General features: G+C 46.0%; 1 protein-coding gene across 1 annotated transcript; it reads right to left on the reverse strand.

The window, feature by feature from the left end:
* Positions 1–11,703: 11,703 nt before the first annotated feature.
* On the reverse strand, positions 11,704–18,053 carry LRRN4 (leucine rich repeat neuronal 4). Its single transcript, XM_075708304.1, has 4 exons — positions 17,366–18,053; positions 15,950–16,154; positions 14,263–14,400; positions 11,704–13,036 (listed from the first exon to the last, which is right to left on the reverse strand). The coding sequence occupies exons 1-4, from the start codon at positions 18,051–18,053 to the stop codon at positions 11,704–11,706; spliced, it is 2,364 nt and encodes a 787-aa protein (XP_075564419.1).
* Between the last annotated feature and the right edge of the window lie 1,061 nt (positions 18,054–19,114).

The following is a 19,114-nucleotide window of genomic DNA, read 5'->3' on the forward strand; positions in this document are numbered from 1 at the left end:
TGGACGCGGATGAGCCCCGCGGTACCGGCCGCCGCGCCGGGAACCTTCCAGAACGCCTCGCCGCCCCCCACCGCCGAGCAGGACGCGCCTGGGTCCTTCCAGCCGGCGCCAGGCCTGACGTCACGCGGGGGCTGCCGCCAGCGCGCCTGCGCCCCGGCAGCCGGGCAGGGCGCGCGGTGCCTGCAGGCGAACGGCGCGGACACCTAAAGCTCCCGCCCCCGCCTCCGGGCCCAGCCGCGCGGGGGCCTCGGCGCTGAGCCAATGGGCTGGCGGCTGGGCCCGCCCCGCCCCGCGCGGCCGCTGGGGGGCGCAGGGGCGCGGCCGGGGCGAAGGGTGAGGGCGGGAAGCGGCGCGGCGGCCCCGGCCCGGGCCCTGCGCTCTGGGGAAGGGCCCGGGCCAGGCGCCGGTGTCCGCCTGGGGCCCCCCAGCCTCGGGCCGCCTCCCCTCCGCCCGCCCCTGCGGGGGAGCCGGGGTGCTGGCTCCGGAGAGCCAGAGGTGCGCGGGTTTTTGCAGCGGTGGAGCGGGTGGTGGAAGGGGCCCGCGGGCAAGGCGGGCTCTCCAAGGGCAGGTGTCTCCTCAGGGCTGAGGGCAGGTGTCTCCTCAGGGCAGGTGTCTCCTGAGGGCATCCAGGTTGCGAGGAGGGGTAACGCTCCTTGCGTTAGGGCCGGGAAATCACTCGGTTGGCCTTACCGGTCGCTGCACAGCCCTTGTGAAACCCAGCGGCGCAGCCACCTCAGAAACGTTTGACAGGCAGCCATTATAAAGCCATATAATATTAGTGCCACACCCAGAGAGGTGGTGGAGTCACCATCCCTGGAAGTGTTCAAAAAATGGGTAGATGTGGCACTTCGGGACACGGTTTAGTGGGCTTGGAGGGGTTGGGTTGATGGCTGGACTGAGGATCTTAGAGATCCTTTCCATCCTTAATGATTCCTAGTTTTTACTTTCATTAAAAAACAATCCAGCCATCAAGCCAGGAAACATGAAATTGCTGCTCTACCCTTAACTGGTTTAGTGGTGGACTTGGTAGTGTAGGTTAATGGTTGGACTGGATGATCTTAAAGGTCTTTTCCAACCTAAACAATTCTATGATTCTATGATAAACCACCAGCAGTGGATGGGAGTATGGCTGTAACTTGTCCACTCTGCTCTGACCCAGGGCCAGGCCGGCCTAGCCTTTTGCCTTTATTTGTCCTGGTGTGGCACTTTGTGTTTTTTTTCCTGCTAAGACCAAGGCCTACTATGCCATCCCAGCTGTTTTAAGCAGGTTTTGAGCTCCTGTTTTCTTATGTTTTGCAGAACCTGTTACCAAAAAGGAGTATAAGCAGCAGCTTTATGGCAAGTGAAGTTAGACAGAGTTGAATTACAGGAAAAGAACAGAAACAATGTATATTTTCTTGTAACACCCTGATCTTTCCATGCCTCTGAGGGACTCTTATTTCAGCTCGTATCACCATTGTAAAAAGGTAGGCTTTATTATCAATAAAAATGATGCTAGAGTTGAAAGATAGCTTATACCTCTTCAGACGATCTTGCCTCAACTCCTGTATTGATATAAGAAGCTTCTGTACGCTTGTCTTTTTTGGGATTTCTGAAGAGCTATTTATTTTCTTCACCTTGAACATAATACAGACATAATATGGTTTAGATGCAAAGCACATATGTGAATCCACAAGGCGAATTAATTTTTTTACTGTGTTCAAAATAAGACACAAAATAAGATGCAGCAGCTCAAAAGAGCTCTGACTGAAAGAAAAATGCCCAAGTAATATCTAAACTGTATAATTTTTATGGCGTATCTCTTTCTGACTGGATGTGAAAAGTCAGGATTTATACTATGGCGGTGCCAGCACAGTGCTTCCATGTAGGCACAGTTCTACAAGAAACGTGTCCCTGCACTAGTGAGGTGCTGCTGATGTAAGCCAGTATGTTATAAGAAACAGGCAAAGGATGCGAGCTCTTGAGCTTGTTTTCCGTTTCCAAGTATCTGCATCTATATCAGGAGCTCATTGCAAGTGAAACATGTCCTCATGGTGAGCAATTTTCTAGTGCCAGCAACAGCTTTGTATGGTGATACATAAAAATCAAGCATTTGGATGGTTCTGTTGTCAGAAAAAAAATAGGAAAAAAAGACTCCATAGTCGCATGATTTCATCATCTCTCAACCATTTTTAATGGTTGCTTTTGAATTGTTTCCACTGGATTTATGCACCATTGAAACACAGATAACAGCTCTGTGTCTGTTGGAGACTGTTTATAGAGAGAAGGGTTTGCAAGTGAGTGGTCGTTGCCTTTCTGTATTAAATTTTTAACAGGCAGAGATGAAAACAGTTTTAAGTATCAAGGTAGAGATACATCCAGGTCATAGACAGGGGAAAGGTCTAGTAGTAAGAGTCTTGAGCTGGATTTATCTCACCTTCAAAATCATCAGAAACGCATCCTAACTGGCCGAGATCATTGGGGTCTCTGATCTTAAAGTACATCAAGCAGCGATGGCAATGGTGCTAAATCCTGGACATTTAACACTAATGCAATGGTAAAGCTAGAGTCGGTAGACCCAAGTTTTTAAAAGAGCAATTGAGGCACATTTAGCTTGTTGTAGCTGGCCACATCCTTGTTGCCTCAGGTTAGGGATGATTTTGAGTTTGTTGTGGTATCACAGGAGGTTCCTGGTTTCTCCTGGATGTATATAATAAGTGGCATAGCTATATTTAAGGGTATTATGTAAATTTGGGCAGTGGCAGATGCTGCTTCTCTGGTGCTGAACTGGGCTTTGGGTTTGGTTGTGCCAGAGAGTGGCACAAAGGACCTGGTTTTCTGGCAGGAAAAGAGAGACCGTGTGCTATTACCATCGGGGAGCACGTGCTGCTCAGTGTTGCACTAGGGTTAGGAGCAAGGTTTTTTTCAGGATTTTGAAGGAAATGAAGGTTAAAACTGATGCTGTCACAGCCACCTTGTTACACGTAGCTCTGTGTTTGGCAAAAGCAGCCTCTCTGGCGTTAAGAATAATTTGGGGTTTGTTCCGTTGCTGGGTGGAGAGCCTGGATTTTTACTTGGTATGTAACAAGCTGCTGAGCTAAGTTTAGGGCCACTGCGGTTAGCGGCTACCTTCTTACTAATAATTTTGGTCTGGCAGGGTTGCTTCTCTGGAGCTGGGTTTCAGGGCAGAGTTAGGATTAAGGGTTTTGTAAGCGTTAGTCTGTGCGATCAGGTTTGCACTGGATGCAAAAGGAGTTGTCTGGCTAATTTAAAGGCTGTCATCCCGTGCCGCCTCGTTCTGTGTCGAATAGAAACTCCTTGGGTAGGGTTTGGTTTGCTCTTAGGTCATTGCAGGTTTTAAGGTGTCACTGGGTGGAGGCTGACCCAGACTGTGCATTGTGTTTTATTACTTGTTTTCTGTCTGCTGTCTGTAATTTAGATGAGCAGATACATAGGGCTATCAAGCTGTTGAGCTTTGTTTAGGGCTTTGGCTACTACTCAGTTTTTTGCTTCATTCTGTGTGAAATAGAGATTTTTCTTTTTCATTTTACTGCTGCGTCTTTAGGGGCAGCCTTACGGTTAGGCTTCCTCCTGCAATATCCCATTGACCTGCAAGTCGGCTGTTAATGTTGATGCAGGCAGAGGGCTGTGGAGAGGCTTTTCTTAGGTATTCATCATTTGGCGTTGCTTGTGGGAAGGTTATCTGAGATGGCTTAACATCAATCAGACTCGCTGTTGAAGTTCAACTTCGTGTCAGGGTGAAGGCTGAGGTTTCAGACAGCAGACCCAAAGGACCAAATTTGGGTTTAGGTCATGTTTAGAACCAGCACTCACAGAAGCCTTCCAGACTTGTTTTAGAGCTGAGTTTAGACTCGGAGTTGTCTGCACATTACATTGTTTTTCTTACCCTCTTATCATCATTTCTGGCTGTCCTGACCTTCTCCAGCATTTCCAAGGACCAGTGAGACGATAACAAATCATATAGAAAACACCCACACGTGATCCTGGGGTTGTAATAATTTTTTTTAAGCGTAGTTTCTTGAAAAAATGAGATTTATGTTCTTAGTACTCTGTCCTTCAAATAGGACTTGGACCTATACCCAATTTTGACTAAATGTGGTAGAAGCTCTGCATTTTCTGGCTTTGTGTAAACAGGCAGCTGCACAGAGAAGACAGAGATTTTTATTTACAGGCACACTGAGGTGTGCTGGTTTCAGCTGGGATAGAGTGCCAAAACCACCATCACATAGGAGAGAGCTCAGTCCTTCTGGGATGTTCATCGGTGGCACAACGTTTCTGTGGCTTTCAAAGTTTTATTTTACTCAGGCAGAGGCAATGAACCGCTATCAACACGAAACTTTTTTGATAGTCACTGTTGTATGAGGTGCTTGTGATTCTGGGCAGATCGTGTCACCCCTCTGTCTCTCAATTTTTCTCCCCCAACTATTTCTAGTCTGGTGCAGTTAGATGATGATAAACTTTTTTACTAGCTGTTTGTGCAGCATCTTGTCAAATGGAGTCCTAATATCAAGTGGACCTTGCTACTTCTACTGCAATATGAACAAGATGAACAACCTTTACAGCATAAATATCGTCAGTAGACACCTAATCCTGTGCTTAAGACAAAATGGGGCTTCTGGGAATATTTGCATCTCTGTCCTTTTTACAAGATGAAAAATGCCTGGGATGTGTATCTTTACTACCTACTGCACTTATGTCAGGTTGGATATGAATATTAGTCTCACATAGGGTCTTTTTTTCTTTTTTCCTGGAGGTAACTTGCCGAGTATTCTCAAGGCAGTAGCGATGACAGCATAACGAATGATTGCCAAAGACAGGGTGACATCATTTCACCTAATGGCCTTAGATAAGTTATTAAGTACCATTCCTTAATCTTGCTCTGATAAGAGCGAGTAGCTTCTAAACATTTAGTAAATGCAATACTCATGCCTTCCCAGCACAAAATATTTTCCACAGCAAGTAGACACTCATTTTGTCAAAGAAGAAATTCTCTACCTAGTGCTGAGTGTGTGATTTTTTTTTTTTTTTTTCTTTTTTCTCTTCTATCTGGAGTTTCATCCCAGAAGTTCTCGCTCTTGGCGTCTGAGCTCTGTGCCCTGGTTGGAGCCCTGCAGGAGCTGCCAGCCCTGTGCCCGCCTGCGTGGCAGGGATAGCTGCACCGCTGCTTCCACCTTCTGGAGGAGACCGTGAATGAGGGATCTGGATCCTGATTTTTATGGATTTTTCTTGGGATTCTTTTACTTGATTTCTTTTGATTTTCTTTGGTTCTCTCCTGCTCTGGGCATGTCCAATGGACTATGTGTTGTGAAGACTTTTTGTCCCTTTTCTCACACTCCCTCCATTTCTTGTCAGTACTTTCTGAGTTTTTTTCTCCCTTGTGTTCCTTTAAAAAAAAAAAAAATCTGAGAGTCATGGTAAGCAGTTGAAAACGCTGCTCACCCATTAAAGGAGGTTGCAAAAATGAGGATATATACTGTGGCAGGATGTTGGGAAATACACAAAGTGCCGTACAAGTATTATCTTCTTGCATATACTAGTAGGTAATGTCATCCAGCACTGAAGTGTGAGGATTAGGTAGCAGCACAAAATACAATGCTGCGCTGTGGTTTGGAAGAGAAGAAAAATACCCTATTTACGGTGATTTTGTTCTGCTAAGACAATAGGGTAAACATTGCTAATCCTGTGAAGAATTTGCTATAAGGGATTCCTACAGATTCAGACCTTTTTTGTGAAGACTACTTCAAAGGTAGCTACATTGTCAAAGTACTCTTAAAAACGTGTTGTGGCGCGGGGAATGTCAGCTTGAAGTTATGGGTTGGTCAACTCTAGCAGTGAAAATGGAGCCGATTTATTTCAAGGCAGCCCCTGACTCTTCAGAGGTGCGATAGCTGGGGCATGCGAAAACCTGCATTTTGCATACGGGCGGAGCAATTACATGTATCTGATCTGCTCGTGTGCCCAGTAACCAGATGCTGCAGAGACACTGTGTCTGGCTGGGCAGAGGTACCAAGGGATGGCTCTGTGCCTGGCCCGACCGTCTGCCCAGGGCTCTACAAGTTGCCACTGTGCCCTGGACCTACAAAATCCATAAGCATCGGTTGAGTCATCGGTGTCTTTTGAAGTAGATAAGAGTTGCTTGGAAGATCCCCATCCAGTTATTGTAATATTCCACAGTAATATTATATGCAAAATGAAATTCAAGATATCAGATTACATAAACATGCTTAACTGTTACTGATCTTTATCTGTGCAGAATCAAAAAAACAACCAATTCTTGCTTTTTTTTTTTCTGTAAGTGCAATGAATGTGATCTGATCTCTGTTTCCAAAATCTTCAATATTTAAAAAATCTCATTGCACTTGTAGGCTGATTTACCAGTTTTGGTTTTCTCAGACAGTAATCCCCTCCTTGCTCTGAAGAAAATGCCATTTTCATTTACATTTTTCCTTCCCAGTGTCAAGTTGGCAGAGAACTTCCTGGTCATAAGGCTACAAAAATTATCAGAGACAGGGACAGATAATGGGACTGGGACTGTTGCCACTGTTAATTCTTAGCACTTCTGCTTTCCCTCCCTTCAAATGTGACTAGGTAAGGATACACAGATGCACGCAGGCAGGCACGTGGGTAGTGTAAGTTAGTGAGCTTGGTCTGTAGGATGCAGGCTGAAGTTCTTTGGTGAAAGAATGTTTCTGTGTGGGTTCGTACCTGGGGAGATGATTCCACCCTCTCCCTCTAGGTGACAGCAGAACACCAGCCTTGCTGTAAGGGATTGCTTCCTGAATGTATTTCAAAAGAATATTGTTATTTGTTGTCCTCCTGGCGTGATAACTTTTTAAAGAGGTTGGAATTACTGTTTTAATATATTGCCTTGCTTCAGAACAAACTCTGCATACTTTGGACAGCTGATAAAAAGAAAAAAGCACCAGGAGTTTAAACATGTTCTTTTATGAATACCTGTTTCTGCAAACACGAAACATGTTTGCGCCTGTGATAAGTATCTCTGTATTTCACAGGTACAGTGCGAATCTGATGCTTCTTGACAAGCAAGATCCTGAACCCCCAGAGACATCCTCGTTTCTAACACCACATGAATGTGTTTTTCTGGAGACCGCTGCGGAGGAGTACGTCTGTGCCAGTGCACTGCTTGCTGAGTGAGCACGGTGGGTTGATTTTGCATCCTTCCACGAAGAGGCTGATAAAGCCAGTGGTATGATATGAGCTCCCCACCTTGGGCTGCATCGTCTCCCAGCTGGCCCATTAAATGCCTGTCACGCCACTGGGCAGGTACAACTCTCGAAAGCAGGTTCCCTCCTGTCACTGAGGCGGATCAGGCTGAAGCGCCTCGTCCTGCTGCTCTGGGCTTTCCCACCCACCCGCTTCTGCCGCCCAGGACATGGCTCTTGGTGCCTGCTTCTCTAAATGGCATTTGTTGCACTGAAGACAAGGTGGTCCCTCTCTGTTCCCTCACAGCCAGCAAGGCCTTTGCCCTTAGAGAGCTGCTTTTTTTCCGTCTGGAGGCCTTTTCAGGCATTGGCTCCTTTTCCCAGAGTGTTTCTGCTGGGAGACTCCATGAGACTCTGTGACTGATTTTCAAATGCTGGGGTAGAGACGGAGCAGCGTGCACTTCTGCTGTGACACCCAGGGGATGCGCCCGCGTGTACCGTTGGCTATTTTGGACTTCCTTTGCTTGAACTTGGTTCTGTAGAATGAAAAAAAACATTGACAGGTGAATGGAGAAGGTCCTTAGGAAAGCAGACACAATTTCTTCTTAGGCAGAAAAGCCAGGAAAAACATTACACAAGCTCTTCAAAAAACATATTTAAATGCTCCCTGTGCTTCCCCCGAGTGATCTTCCTCTCACCGAGAAACAGGACAAGTTGAACTGTGAAACAGTAAGTGGATTATTAATTGTTTGGTGATTGTTGGTTTTTTTTTTTTTTTTAATGGGTTGGCTTTTGTTAGCTTTTAAAATTGTTTCAGAGATATTTGGGTATCCCAGTCACGCTGCCAAAGGTTCATGTCTTTGGCTTGGAGGTACAAACAGGATTTGCTGTTGGGTGCAAACAGGAAGATGGGGAGGAACAACCAGGCAGAGCAGAGCTGGGCAACTTTTTAACATGGCTTTACATGTGGGTGGGCAAGTTTCTGTTTGGCTCCCTGGTTGCTCTGCTCACTGCCCCAGTCCCAGACAGCTCTGAGAGCGCCAGCTCTGCTGCTTCTGTCGATCCACAGTAAGGAAAATACAGGAAATGCCCAAACTGGTTATTAGTTGCGTTTACAAGAATGACAGCTCTGGGTTTTGAGGTTGGGGAATGGGGATGACATAAATTTTTTTTCTGCAGTTATACTTGGATTATGTAGGGGCCAGAAAATGGGCTTCAAGATAACTTTACCCTATTGATTAAAATATTGCTTGCTTTTTAGGGTTTACTTTCTAAATCTACAATAAAAAAAATCTAGAGTGGATAATGCAGTGATTCAGTTTTTCTAGAAGTACACATCGGTTTTAAGAACTAGCAATAGGCAGTGCTTTCAAAGAAAAGTTTTATCCGTGACTACTTACTTTGGAAATATTGTGACTTACTCAAATGAAAGTTGGCCTTTTGAATAATTGTCTTTTTACCTCTTCTTGGGCTGCAGCAGCTATTTACAAGACACATGCGTTCTGGGTGGGAATACAGGGGAGGACTTTTTTATCCAAGCTGGAATTTTTGAAGTACGGCAGAGTAAAGCCATTAACTTTCGTAACTTGAAAATTGTTTCAGAGTGTATATATATATATATAAAATATATCCAAGGAAGAATGGTTGTGGCTTAGCACAAATATCAGGAAAAAGTGATGTAAGAGAAGCACTGATTCAAATAGAGAAAAAAAGACAGCAGAGTAAAGTTGGTCATTACTAAAATACAGTCTGGTGAAACTATAAAGTCGTAGTGGGGGGAAAAAAAATGAACTTCTGCACCTGAAGCACTGATACTTACCGTAAGTGTTGATAAATAAAGATCCCATGTTTTGAATCCTGCTGCTAAATCTCTTCCATCCCACTTGTGAAAGGGTAGAGTGTGATGGGGCAAGAGAGAGGCACTACTGCTGTCTGGGGGATCTGTGCCTCGGGACGGTTCATCAGCCCAGATGAAACTGGGCTGTTGAGGGTTACTTTAAGTTGAAGCAAGTGGGGGACGTGGGAGTGGGACATATATTTGTCTGGCTCCCAGGAAGGGCACTGTTAAAGCATGGGAGGCTCTGACATGGTGCCTTGGCTTGAAGGCAGTGAAGGCCTGATAAAAGTCAGGAGAGGCTGGAGTGAGAACTGGTTGGAGAAATCAGTTGTGATAAACCTGCATCTCACAGTGGGGAAAGATTCAAGTGACTGAGGTCGATACGAGGGTGTGCTTCTGGGTAGTGTCAGGTTGGAGTGTCCCCTGGTCACTGACCCTCAGGGGAGCCAAATCCTGCTACTGGCAGGTCTTCTGCTGACCTTTGTGGCTTTCTAGTTAGGCATTGCAGTGATTATGAGTTGCAGTGTTGTAAAGGGTAGTTAGACGTATCCTCTCAAAATCTCATTTTAAACGACGTCCTGTTGCTTTGGACTAACTTGTAGTTAAGCTGGAACAATCTTTATTTTCAGCTGGAGTATCTTTTTCATCCTCCTCTAGAGCTAATCTTCAAGACTATATAAATTGCTATTCACAAATCTCTTATTTTGCTCCACTTTGTTTCTGTTTCTGGTAACACCAAAGACCCCAGTCAAGGTCTCTTAGAGCTATGTTGTACAAACACAAGGGAATATATGATCTCTGCTCCCGTTTGGAATAATGAATCAAAGACTGAAGGTTCCTGCTCACTTCAAATGAAGTTAAAGCATCATCTGCGCCTGTTCACTAGACCTGCCAGAAAATGCAGGAAAAACCAGGCTGGAAATACGTATGAAAAACTTAAGTCCAAGCAAAAAAAGGTCTGAACTACCAGAATGTGAAAATAAAAGAGATTTTCAAAGTGAAAGGTGATGCCAGCCTGGCTTCTCCCTTTGCATTTTACTTCTATTGTGAGTTTGAGTCCCGGGGCTCAGCCTAGCTCAGCAGCTCAGGACGGGCATGGCAGGAATTTCCCACGAGCACCTGTCCAGTGACAGTGTCATTCCCAGCACTGGTGTAGGGGAAAGGACAAACTTGCATGAAAGGGCCGCAAGCCCATAATGGTGAGGATGCCACAGGCCACCTTATGCATGTACAAAATGAAAGCTCTTATGACATCAGATAACACAAATTTACCATAATAAAAAGATTACTATATGCTGAAAGTTTGTTCCAAAACAACAAAACGTTTGAGTTGATTTCTCAGGCTAAACTTTGTAGGTGGTAAAGAAAACACAGAGATCTAGGTCTTTAACAAAGAACCAGAACTCAACTCTGTAGCTTTTATTTCCATTAATACTGGAAGCATTAAAAAAAAAAAAAAAAAGCACAGAACAGACTCTTTTACACTATATAGTACCTTTCACTCTCTGATACCTGGGGGGATTTTACATATTGTATCTATACAGCAGCAGAAGTGTGCAGTTACTGGAACATAAATCTATGGGTCTCTGAATAGGAAGTATTTGATCGGGACGAACACCTCCCCTTACACAAACATCTCTTTGAATTTTAATGGCAAGCTCAAAGCTGCCGAAGAACTGGGATTCTCAGCATCTCTTACTATTTTTGTAGCAGAATTTAGCACCCAAAAGTACCTTTGAAAAAAGTCTGCATAACTGTCTGCTGCTAGTGGATGGGATTTCAGTTTTTCAAGTCTCAGCAACATACGCATTAAATTGTTTCATTACTTGGCTCTTTGCCTCTGTATGAGGTAAATCATCAGCCTGCTAAATCTGTAGATGGGACTGAGCAATCATCTCTGCTTAAAATCAGTTGCGAAGCAAATGCGAACTGCTCCCTCCTTCTGTGGGTTACTGCTGTACTGCAAGCTCCTCGCTGCCTGTAAATTGGTATTGTGGTAGCACTCGGGAGCCTCAGTTGTGGAAAACATCGTACAAAAGTCAGAACAAAACAATTATCCCTGCCCTAAGGATCCTGCCTGTCCTTTTTTACCATTAATCTTCATGTTTCTTTTTCCTGAACTGAAGTTGTGCTGAGCAGTTGCAGTCGCCGGAGTGATTTACTGGAGTTAGATCTGCACGGCACCTTGCCACTGAGCCCAAGGAGACCTTTCTCTCACTCCTTCCAGTGATACTCTCTTTTTGGATAATACCTTTATATGGACATTAGAAGAAATTGAAAACCCAACTTTGCTTATGTGAATAAAAGCAGAGTCTGCCTTGCTTAGCTAGATGCATCTTGGATCGTGGCTGTTACCGGACTGTATCCATGAGAAATGCTGGCGGCAGACAGCTGGCAAGGCAGCCTCTCACTGTGTGAAAGGTATGCTAGTGTATTTGTAGGTGATTATAAAAACAACCTTTCAAGGTTGGCGTCCAGGTTTGCTGGTGCTTAGAACAGCAAACAAGAGTCCAAAGAGATTTTTTGTTTGACTACCTTCACTATTAGTTTTTCTTTTTCTGTGGTTTTCTCTCCCTTAGAAACATAAGGGCTGTGAAGTCTGATGTTTCATAGTTTTGCTGAAGGATGTTTTGAGAGTCTCACGAAAACATACCAATGTGATAGAGACGGTGAGCTTTGCTAGTGTAGAACAATCCCCTAGAGCTAATTAGTGGTTTGTAATTTTAACGGATAATCAAATGCTGGGTTCTTATAAGAGACTAAGTGCGTACCATATTGCTCACTCTGAGGCTTTTTACACGCCTTACACAGACATACAGACAAAATAATTGTGGAAATGAGGAAGAGTCCGCCTGCTGCAGACAGAGCAGCAAAGACAGCCTTGTAGCTGGGTTTTGTTTTAAATTTGGTGCACGAATCACCTGGAGTTCCCTGACTTGCTGCCTGGCTTGACCCGGCTTTGTTCAAAGCAGCCACACAGATGTTGTAAGTGGTGTATGGTAATAGATCATACAGGGTGTACTGCCTTGATGTGGAATAAATATTGTCCAGGACAAACTGTCTGTCCTCGTTGTCTTGGGCATGAAACATCAGCTTATAGGTGCGAACAACTGAATTTGGGGCGCACCAGCGTATCTGTGCAGAGCTGTCTGTAACTTCAGACACCTCTCTGAGCATCGGCGGATCTGGAACCTCATCTTCCCTCGACATGCCAGGACATAAACATCGGGATACGCTCTGAAGTTCACTGCACGGCTTCTGAAGGTGCCTGCATGGATTGTAGTCACAGGAGGTGTATGCCACTTGCACTGGGGTTTCTGTCGACTGTTCATCGTAATCGTAGTCGTCTACATAGTGTATCAGTGATCTGGTGGATGCGGGCTCTGACCGAGCGTTGGTCCTTGTGGAATTCAGCCGTGGTAGGCTCGTTTGTGGTGTACCTTCCGCAGCGTGAGTGGCAAGGGAATGGCTGTAATGGTCAGTGGCATCGGGGTTTTTTGTTGCTCTAGTAGAATAATCACTAGTGGGCTGGTTGAATGGACCTTCCTGGGGAAACGTCGCATCGGTCGTTGTGCGCTCTCTCTTTAGCTGATCTGTTTCAGTTTGACTTGTGGAGCCATAATCCGAGGAGTGACTATGGAGCTCTTTGAGAAAATCCTGGGAGGAGGTTATGGACATGAAGGAAGGGGGATGGCTCATGGATTCGGAAACTGGCGACTCCTCGTGGGAGGAACTGTTGGCCTTTGTGAGCATCGGCTCAGTTGGGTTGGCTGCCGTCATGCTCATTACACTCCTCTGAACTAGGGAGCTGGTATGAGTGTCTCTGGTTAGCGGAGCAGAGTCTGTTGCTGTTAGCACAGTAGTTGCATCGTAACTGGTAAGGCTGAAAGCATCATGTTCGGGAATGGGTGTGTTCGAATCGGGCAGTGTAACGTTTCTCTTGGGCTGGCATTTATCATAGAGCTCTAGCAGTGAAAACGATGTTGAAGGTCTGCCCCAATCTTCCTGAGTTGTGTTGCAGAAAGTCTCCCGAGCCCTGCAGAGGGGACAAATTAGAATAGATTAGAATTTCTATTCTATTAGAATAGAATATTATATCTATTAGATATAAAATATATATTAAAAAATATATTTTATATATATATATATATATATATATAAAATATCTATTAGAATAGAAATCCACCAGAACATTACAGGTGCCTGTAAGGCTGCTTGGATTGGAACTGGCAACCTGCTGTCCAAAACCAGTCTTTTTATTAAAGATGATGTGAAACCTAGGCCAAAGCTAGGTTGTCTTAACAACAGTCCTGTGCTTGGCAGATGGCTTTCCGCAGCACTGGGAACTTAGCTGACTGGCTTTTTGGTTTTGTAAGGTGCAGAAATATCTTTTGCCGGAGAGGAAGCATCCTTTGGTGCAAGGACTGTGAACCATAGCAAGAGTGTGGGGGTTCAAGGCAACTTGTCGTAAAGGGTCAGACTTTAATGCCACACTAGGAGGGGAACACAGGGACCCTTAAGCCAGCTGGTTTAGGCAGCTGGAGCTGTGCTGACACAGGATGTGCTTTCAAATGACTAAGCTTGAGTTCTTTCTTGACTCAGGCTTGCATGTTTTGGTAAACAATGCAACTGCTAAGCCCATCCTGATGGAAACAATCTAATCTTAACAATCTACTTCCCCGCTCTCTCCCCTACTGATGACGAATCTTCTTGGTGGCCTTTCAAAAAGAGAGATCATACATATGCAAAGTACTTCGTTTAACTACAGTTTATTGTAATTAGTCTGTAAAACTGTAGGAGAACATGAAAACAATAGGTGACAAATGGTGCTATTTGCAAGGGGCTTTGGGAATGCGAGGGCAAGGAGGAAATAATCTGCTAAAGTTCTTGCAAAGTCTTCCAGTTCCTGCTCCCAGTGCTGGCCCATCAAGGCCACCAAGCCAGCTCATTTTTTTATCTCCAGCTAACAGATAAAATGAAATAGTGAGAAAATAAACTATTGTCACCTTAAAGTGGAATCCACAGCTAATAACACTCTATACTGTTCTACATGTGCCCGCCGCGTTTGTCCACATTCAAGTATAATTCAGCCATGCTTTGTCCCTGAAAGGGACTTTATTTTGCATTTCTACCTCTTGTGGAAGGGAAGAACACACAAGGAATTTGAATAACTCGGATGGCAGTGAATGTTTGGTCCCCAAATAACTTACACATGCAAGTTGTGTCTGAAAAGCATTACTTTATCTCCTTGAACTCACTTACTTTTGCAGCACAACTTTCTTGGGCTCGGAGAGCAGCCAGGAGAGCTGGCAGTCGCATAACAGAGGATTTCCGTGCAAGTTGATGATGATGCTATCCGATGAATTGGTATTCCAAGGACTGAAGGAACTCAGGTTACAGCTACAAGATGACAAACGCAATAATTGGCAAACGCTGAGCTGCCTTCCAAGGACTGGACTGTGCTTAGTATCCCAGAGCATCTAAGACACAAAGCAATATTCCCAGTTCCCTTGGAAGCAGCCAGTTATCAACAGCACCATTCTGCACTTTAAAGTCCAGGCTAATACCTGCCCGTCTCTCTAATTTGCACAGTGTAGCTGCTGTGTGATAAAGCATAAAAGCATTGTAAGGGGATGGTAACTGGAAGGGAAAGGACCTAGCATTTGGCAAGACGATGATCTCCTCTCTGCCATCGTGCATTCAGCTACAATTTTCTTTACACTATGCCATTTCTCTGGTTTCTTTCTCCGTTTGCTTGTAGTGCCTTGACTTTCTCTATGCCAATCACCCTCTTCATGTTAATTGCCTCTCTCATAATATAGACTCTCACCTACTAAACTCAAATGACTAATACAGGAAGATCTTGCTTGCCTTTACTGTTAAGCTGTCCTAGCTGCAGAAAGAGTGTGATAATGTGCTCCCTGCAGTCTGAGCGCTCGGAAGATGCTCTCTTTTGTCTGTGACTTTAACTGCTACTCCTTTGTTTTTTAAGTTTGGGTCGTGATTTTTAGCGCTTTGAACTGGTATTCCTGACAGTATTGTGAAATGTGGTGTAAATTCAGTGTGGCAATCTAGTGGGGGATGGAATCTATTGGGATTTTTTTTGCTTAAATGGGTTTATTTTCCTGAAACTGGTTCCCAGAGCACAGCCAGTGCTCTAGTGTTTGTTTTCTGATATGCTTATAGTCCGGGCCTGTATTACAGAAATCTTTTAAGGTGCTCTCCAAATCTTTTCCTTTATGCTGACTGTTCTATATACAGTTTGCCTGCTCTTATTTTGATAAATCACTTTCAGACTTTTGTTTCCCTTAGTATTTCAACAGGTGTGTGACATACCAAGTAAATCACACTGAGGTGTTACCTCTAGATTAAGGCCTAAACCATTGCTTTTACTAATGCTGAACAAGGAATGATATTAATCTCTCACACTAAAAGTGGGAAGGACAGGATTTTTGACTGCTTCCAAGGTGCAGATTTTAGGAAACGGTCAGCATTCATCCTTTCTAGGGCAAGGAGGCCTCAGTGACCCGCTTCTCCTCTGGTGAGGCATTGCCATTGTAGATGTTGGAAACACGGTCTGTGTCTCAAGTGGGCTTCAGTGGGTCTGTGTTAATCTTAACAGTGCTAGAGGAATTCATCCATTGGACTGGGAGATAAGGCAGAAGTGTGGGAGCAGGTTGGATGCCATCTCAAGCAACCAGTAACTGTGCTATGAGTCTTATGCCACCTTTTTGGGCTGCATCAGCTCTTCTGCTCTATCAGGTCTACATCGCAGGCTTTACATGGCATATCTGAGTATAAGCGTTCCTCCATGGTACCCAAGCCCATCCCTCCTTCCCAAATATTTGATAACAAGCAAACTCTGCATAGAAATCAGCTCCCAGGCACCACGGTGCTGTGAGGCAAAGGCAATGTTGCGTGAGGGAGAACAAAAAAGAAAACAACTCACTTCTCAAACGAGAGACGGCTCAGATGAGGAGCACTGTCAAACATCTCTGTCCTCACGAAACCCAGTGAGCGGGAGTCTTGACAGTTCAGCTCTCGGAGACCAGGCATGGACTTGAAGAGGTCAGTATCGAGGCTTCTTAATCGTGACATCTTTGTCAGGTGAAGGGATCTGAGGTTGGGCAAGTCTCTGGTCCACTCTGGCTGAACTGAAGCGGAAAAAAAGATTTATACCCGTTGCCTAAATAGAGCATTCCTGTGGATTTCTGCCTAGAAAAAAGGTTTGGTTTCATAGAGATTTAAAATATCTCTGTGGTCTTCTGCCACTGTTCTCTTTGGGAAAGGAATAGAACAAAAATCAATACACCAGTGTATAAACACCCATGCACTCATGTTTTTGTAATATTGCCTGCAGGTCATGCTGTCGTAGGGCAGAGGGAGAGAAGGGAAGATAGAAGGGCAATAAAGCTGATAAGAGATACGGAATAGCTTTCCTATTAGGTGAGATTAAATGAACAAGGATTTCTCTGCTCAGAGAAGCGGTGGGTGGGGGGAGATTAGACAGGTCCACAAAGTCCTGACTGGTGTGAGAAAGGCAAATAACTTTGCATTTCACCTCACACAGGAAAAAGAGCTGAGGGGCGTGAAACTGGAAGAATAGGTCTTATGCAGAAGTGCCCTGCCATCCCACGACTGACTTGTGTAACTCACTAGCACAAGAGAGATTAGGCAAATGCGTGGAGGAAGCGTGGTGGTGTGTCTGTTAGATGTGCATTGAGGTGAAACCTCTACCTTGAGGAGTCCCTGAGGTCCCGGCTGAGAGCAGCTGGGCATGGCATCTGACATCTGCCCGCCTCAGCACCTCAGTTACAAACTGAGGCTGGCAGGGGAGGCAGACAAATGAAAAAAAAAAAAAATCATGCTGTAAATCGCTCAGGGCAGGGATTGTCTCCCTGTGCGGAAGTATTTGGCTGGTTGCGGTTGACACAAAAGGCCTCTCTCTGTGCTACTTCAATACAGTGGTATAAAGCAGAGTGTAACTGTGGCGATAGACAAAGAAAGATTTCAGCAGCGTGTCTGGAAAGGGATTTCCTCCTGTGTGTCCCAAAGCTAATCTCAGGGCTGACAGTGGAATTGGGATGGAGGTGGGGGACTGCAGTGGGACAAGCAGTCCCGTTCGGTGATGTCCGTTCCCTGCCCTTCCTTCGGCAGGCTGGTCTGCGTGAGGGTTTCCCCCCGCAGCTGCACCACAGCTGGCGAGTGCATTGCACGCTTGGACCAGCTGTTCGTGGCTTTCAGCGTGGGGTGTTCCCCCTCCACCCCAGGCTCAGCCAGGGTGGGAGCCATCGTCCCAGCAAGGCTTCTGCTCGCCCCAGCCTGACCAAGTCCCGTGTTTACAGTAGGAAATTCAGAAACTTACTTTTCTCAAGGAAGGTCCCGCTCAGATCAAGCACGTTGATGGTGTTTGCAGGCCTGTTCGTGGCCTCACTGGGAGATGGGCTGATGGCAAAAGCAGACTCCCTAATTCCTCTGCTGTCATCCTGCCCGAGCAGCGTTGCAGAGAGGTTCAGGAACTGTAGCTGAGGGTAACAGGAAAAAGCCAGTGGCTGGATTTCAATCAGTGGATTTCCAGCCAGGGACAACCACCTCAAATTAGGCAGGGCAGAGCTGTGGCATGATGGCACAGACGACAGCTTATTAAAGCTTAAGTCCAGGGAGAGGAGACTGCTGAGGACTGCAGATCCCCATCTAACTGCCTGGAGATGGTTCTGCCTCAGCGCGAGCTTGTGCAGCCGTGGGAGGTTCGCTATCTCCGTGCCGTTCACCTCCTCTAAGAGGTTGTTGCTGAGATCCAAGGTTTCCAGGGCCTCCGGAAGGCAGACGGGGAACGCTGTCAGGCTGCTGTTGGTCAGCTGCAGGGTGACCCAGGTCCTGTTCTTCCGATCCTCACAGGACATGCTGGTGAGATTAACGTTCTCCCAAGAGTCTTCCTGAGCCAGCTGGAAAAAGGTGGTGATGTCCCTGGATGCTGCAGGCTCTGCTCTGCTCACCGGGCCCGACGCTGTGTTCGCCACCAGCAGAGAGAGGATGAGCAAGCGTGAAAACATCCTTCTCCTAAGTGGCTTGCAATTAACTTGCAAAATCTGTTTTTTTGTTTTGGGGAGGGGAAAACAGAATGTCAGCATTAAGAACTAAATGAACTCCTTCCAGGCAGCTACAAGCTTTTGAAAAGTGAAACATTTGGCAGTCCTTTCCTATTGCATCCAGACAGCAGAAGTGAGGATTAATGTCTCTTCTGTAATTAAGCCTAAGTAAACATGAACCCTTGGGGACAGAAGTATCACACAATCTTAGTCTAAGCATACCTACAGTTTTTCATGCAGAAAGCAACCAAGTTGTATCGTGTGTCTGGTTCCCACGCCAGTTCCCTCAATACCAGTCCGGCACCCAGAGCAGCAGCAGCAGCGTAGGAGGTGGGCTCCCCAGTCTCCCTGCTCGGCTGCCTCTGTGCTGTACGGGGGTATGAGGGAGTGCCCGTGCTACTCCAGTACAAAAATACCAGTTGGTACTATGCTGGACGAGCTGCAGGAGAAGGATATTGCCATGTTATGGGACTTGAATTTATACCCGATTGTGTGTTGCTCTCCACAGGGCTGTCCTGCTGCACGGTGTCCAGTTTGGCCAGCCCGCTGGGAAGAGTTATCTAATGGGATGATACCCAAGCAACAGGGCTAGGGTCAGGTGTGAGCATGGCAAGGGTTTTTGTTTGTTTGTTTGTTTGTTTTTTCTGTGAGGTTGTCTGTCCAAAGCAAATGTATGGATCCGAAGGCAGGGGAGGGTTGTCAAACATTAAAAGGACGTAGGAGCCCAAACTGGGCTGAGCTGAGCTGCGATGGGGTGGGCAGGTAAAAGTGCCTTTCCTATGCTAGGAAGGGCTTTCCTTCCCTTAGCAGAAGTTGAAACAGCAAAAGCCCCGGGCTCGCGTGGGCTCTGCCAGGGCAGTTCTGCCCCGATCTGAGTGACAGCCACGGTGGGGACCCCAAAGGCACTTTGGGACTCGCCCTCCTCCTCTGCTCCTGACCCGCTGGCAGTGCCCCGGAGCCCGGCGGTGGCAGGGCTGGGGCCCTGCTGCAGGTGAGTGCCTGGGGCACGGGATGCACTCCAGCTG

Source organism: Pelecanus crispus, chromosome 3 (genome assembly GCF_030463565.1).
Source record: "Pelecanus crispus isolate bPelCri1 chromosome 3, bPelCri1.pri, whole genome shotgun sequence".
Lineage (NCBI taxonomy): Eukaryota > Metazoa > Chordata > Aves > Pelecaniformes > Pelecanidae > Pelecanus > Pelecanus crispus.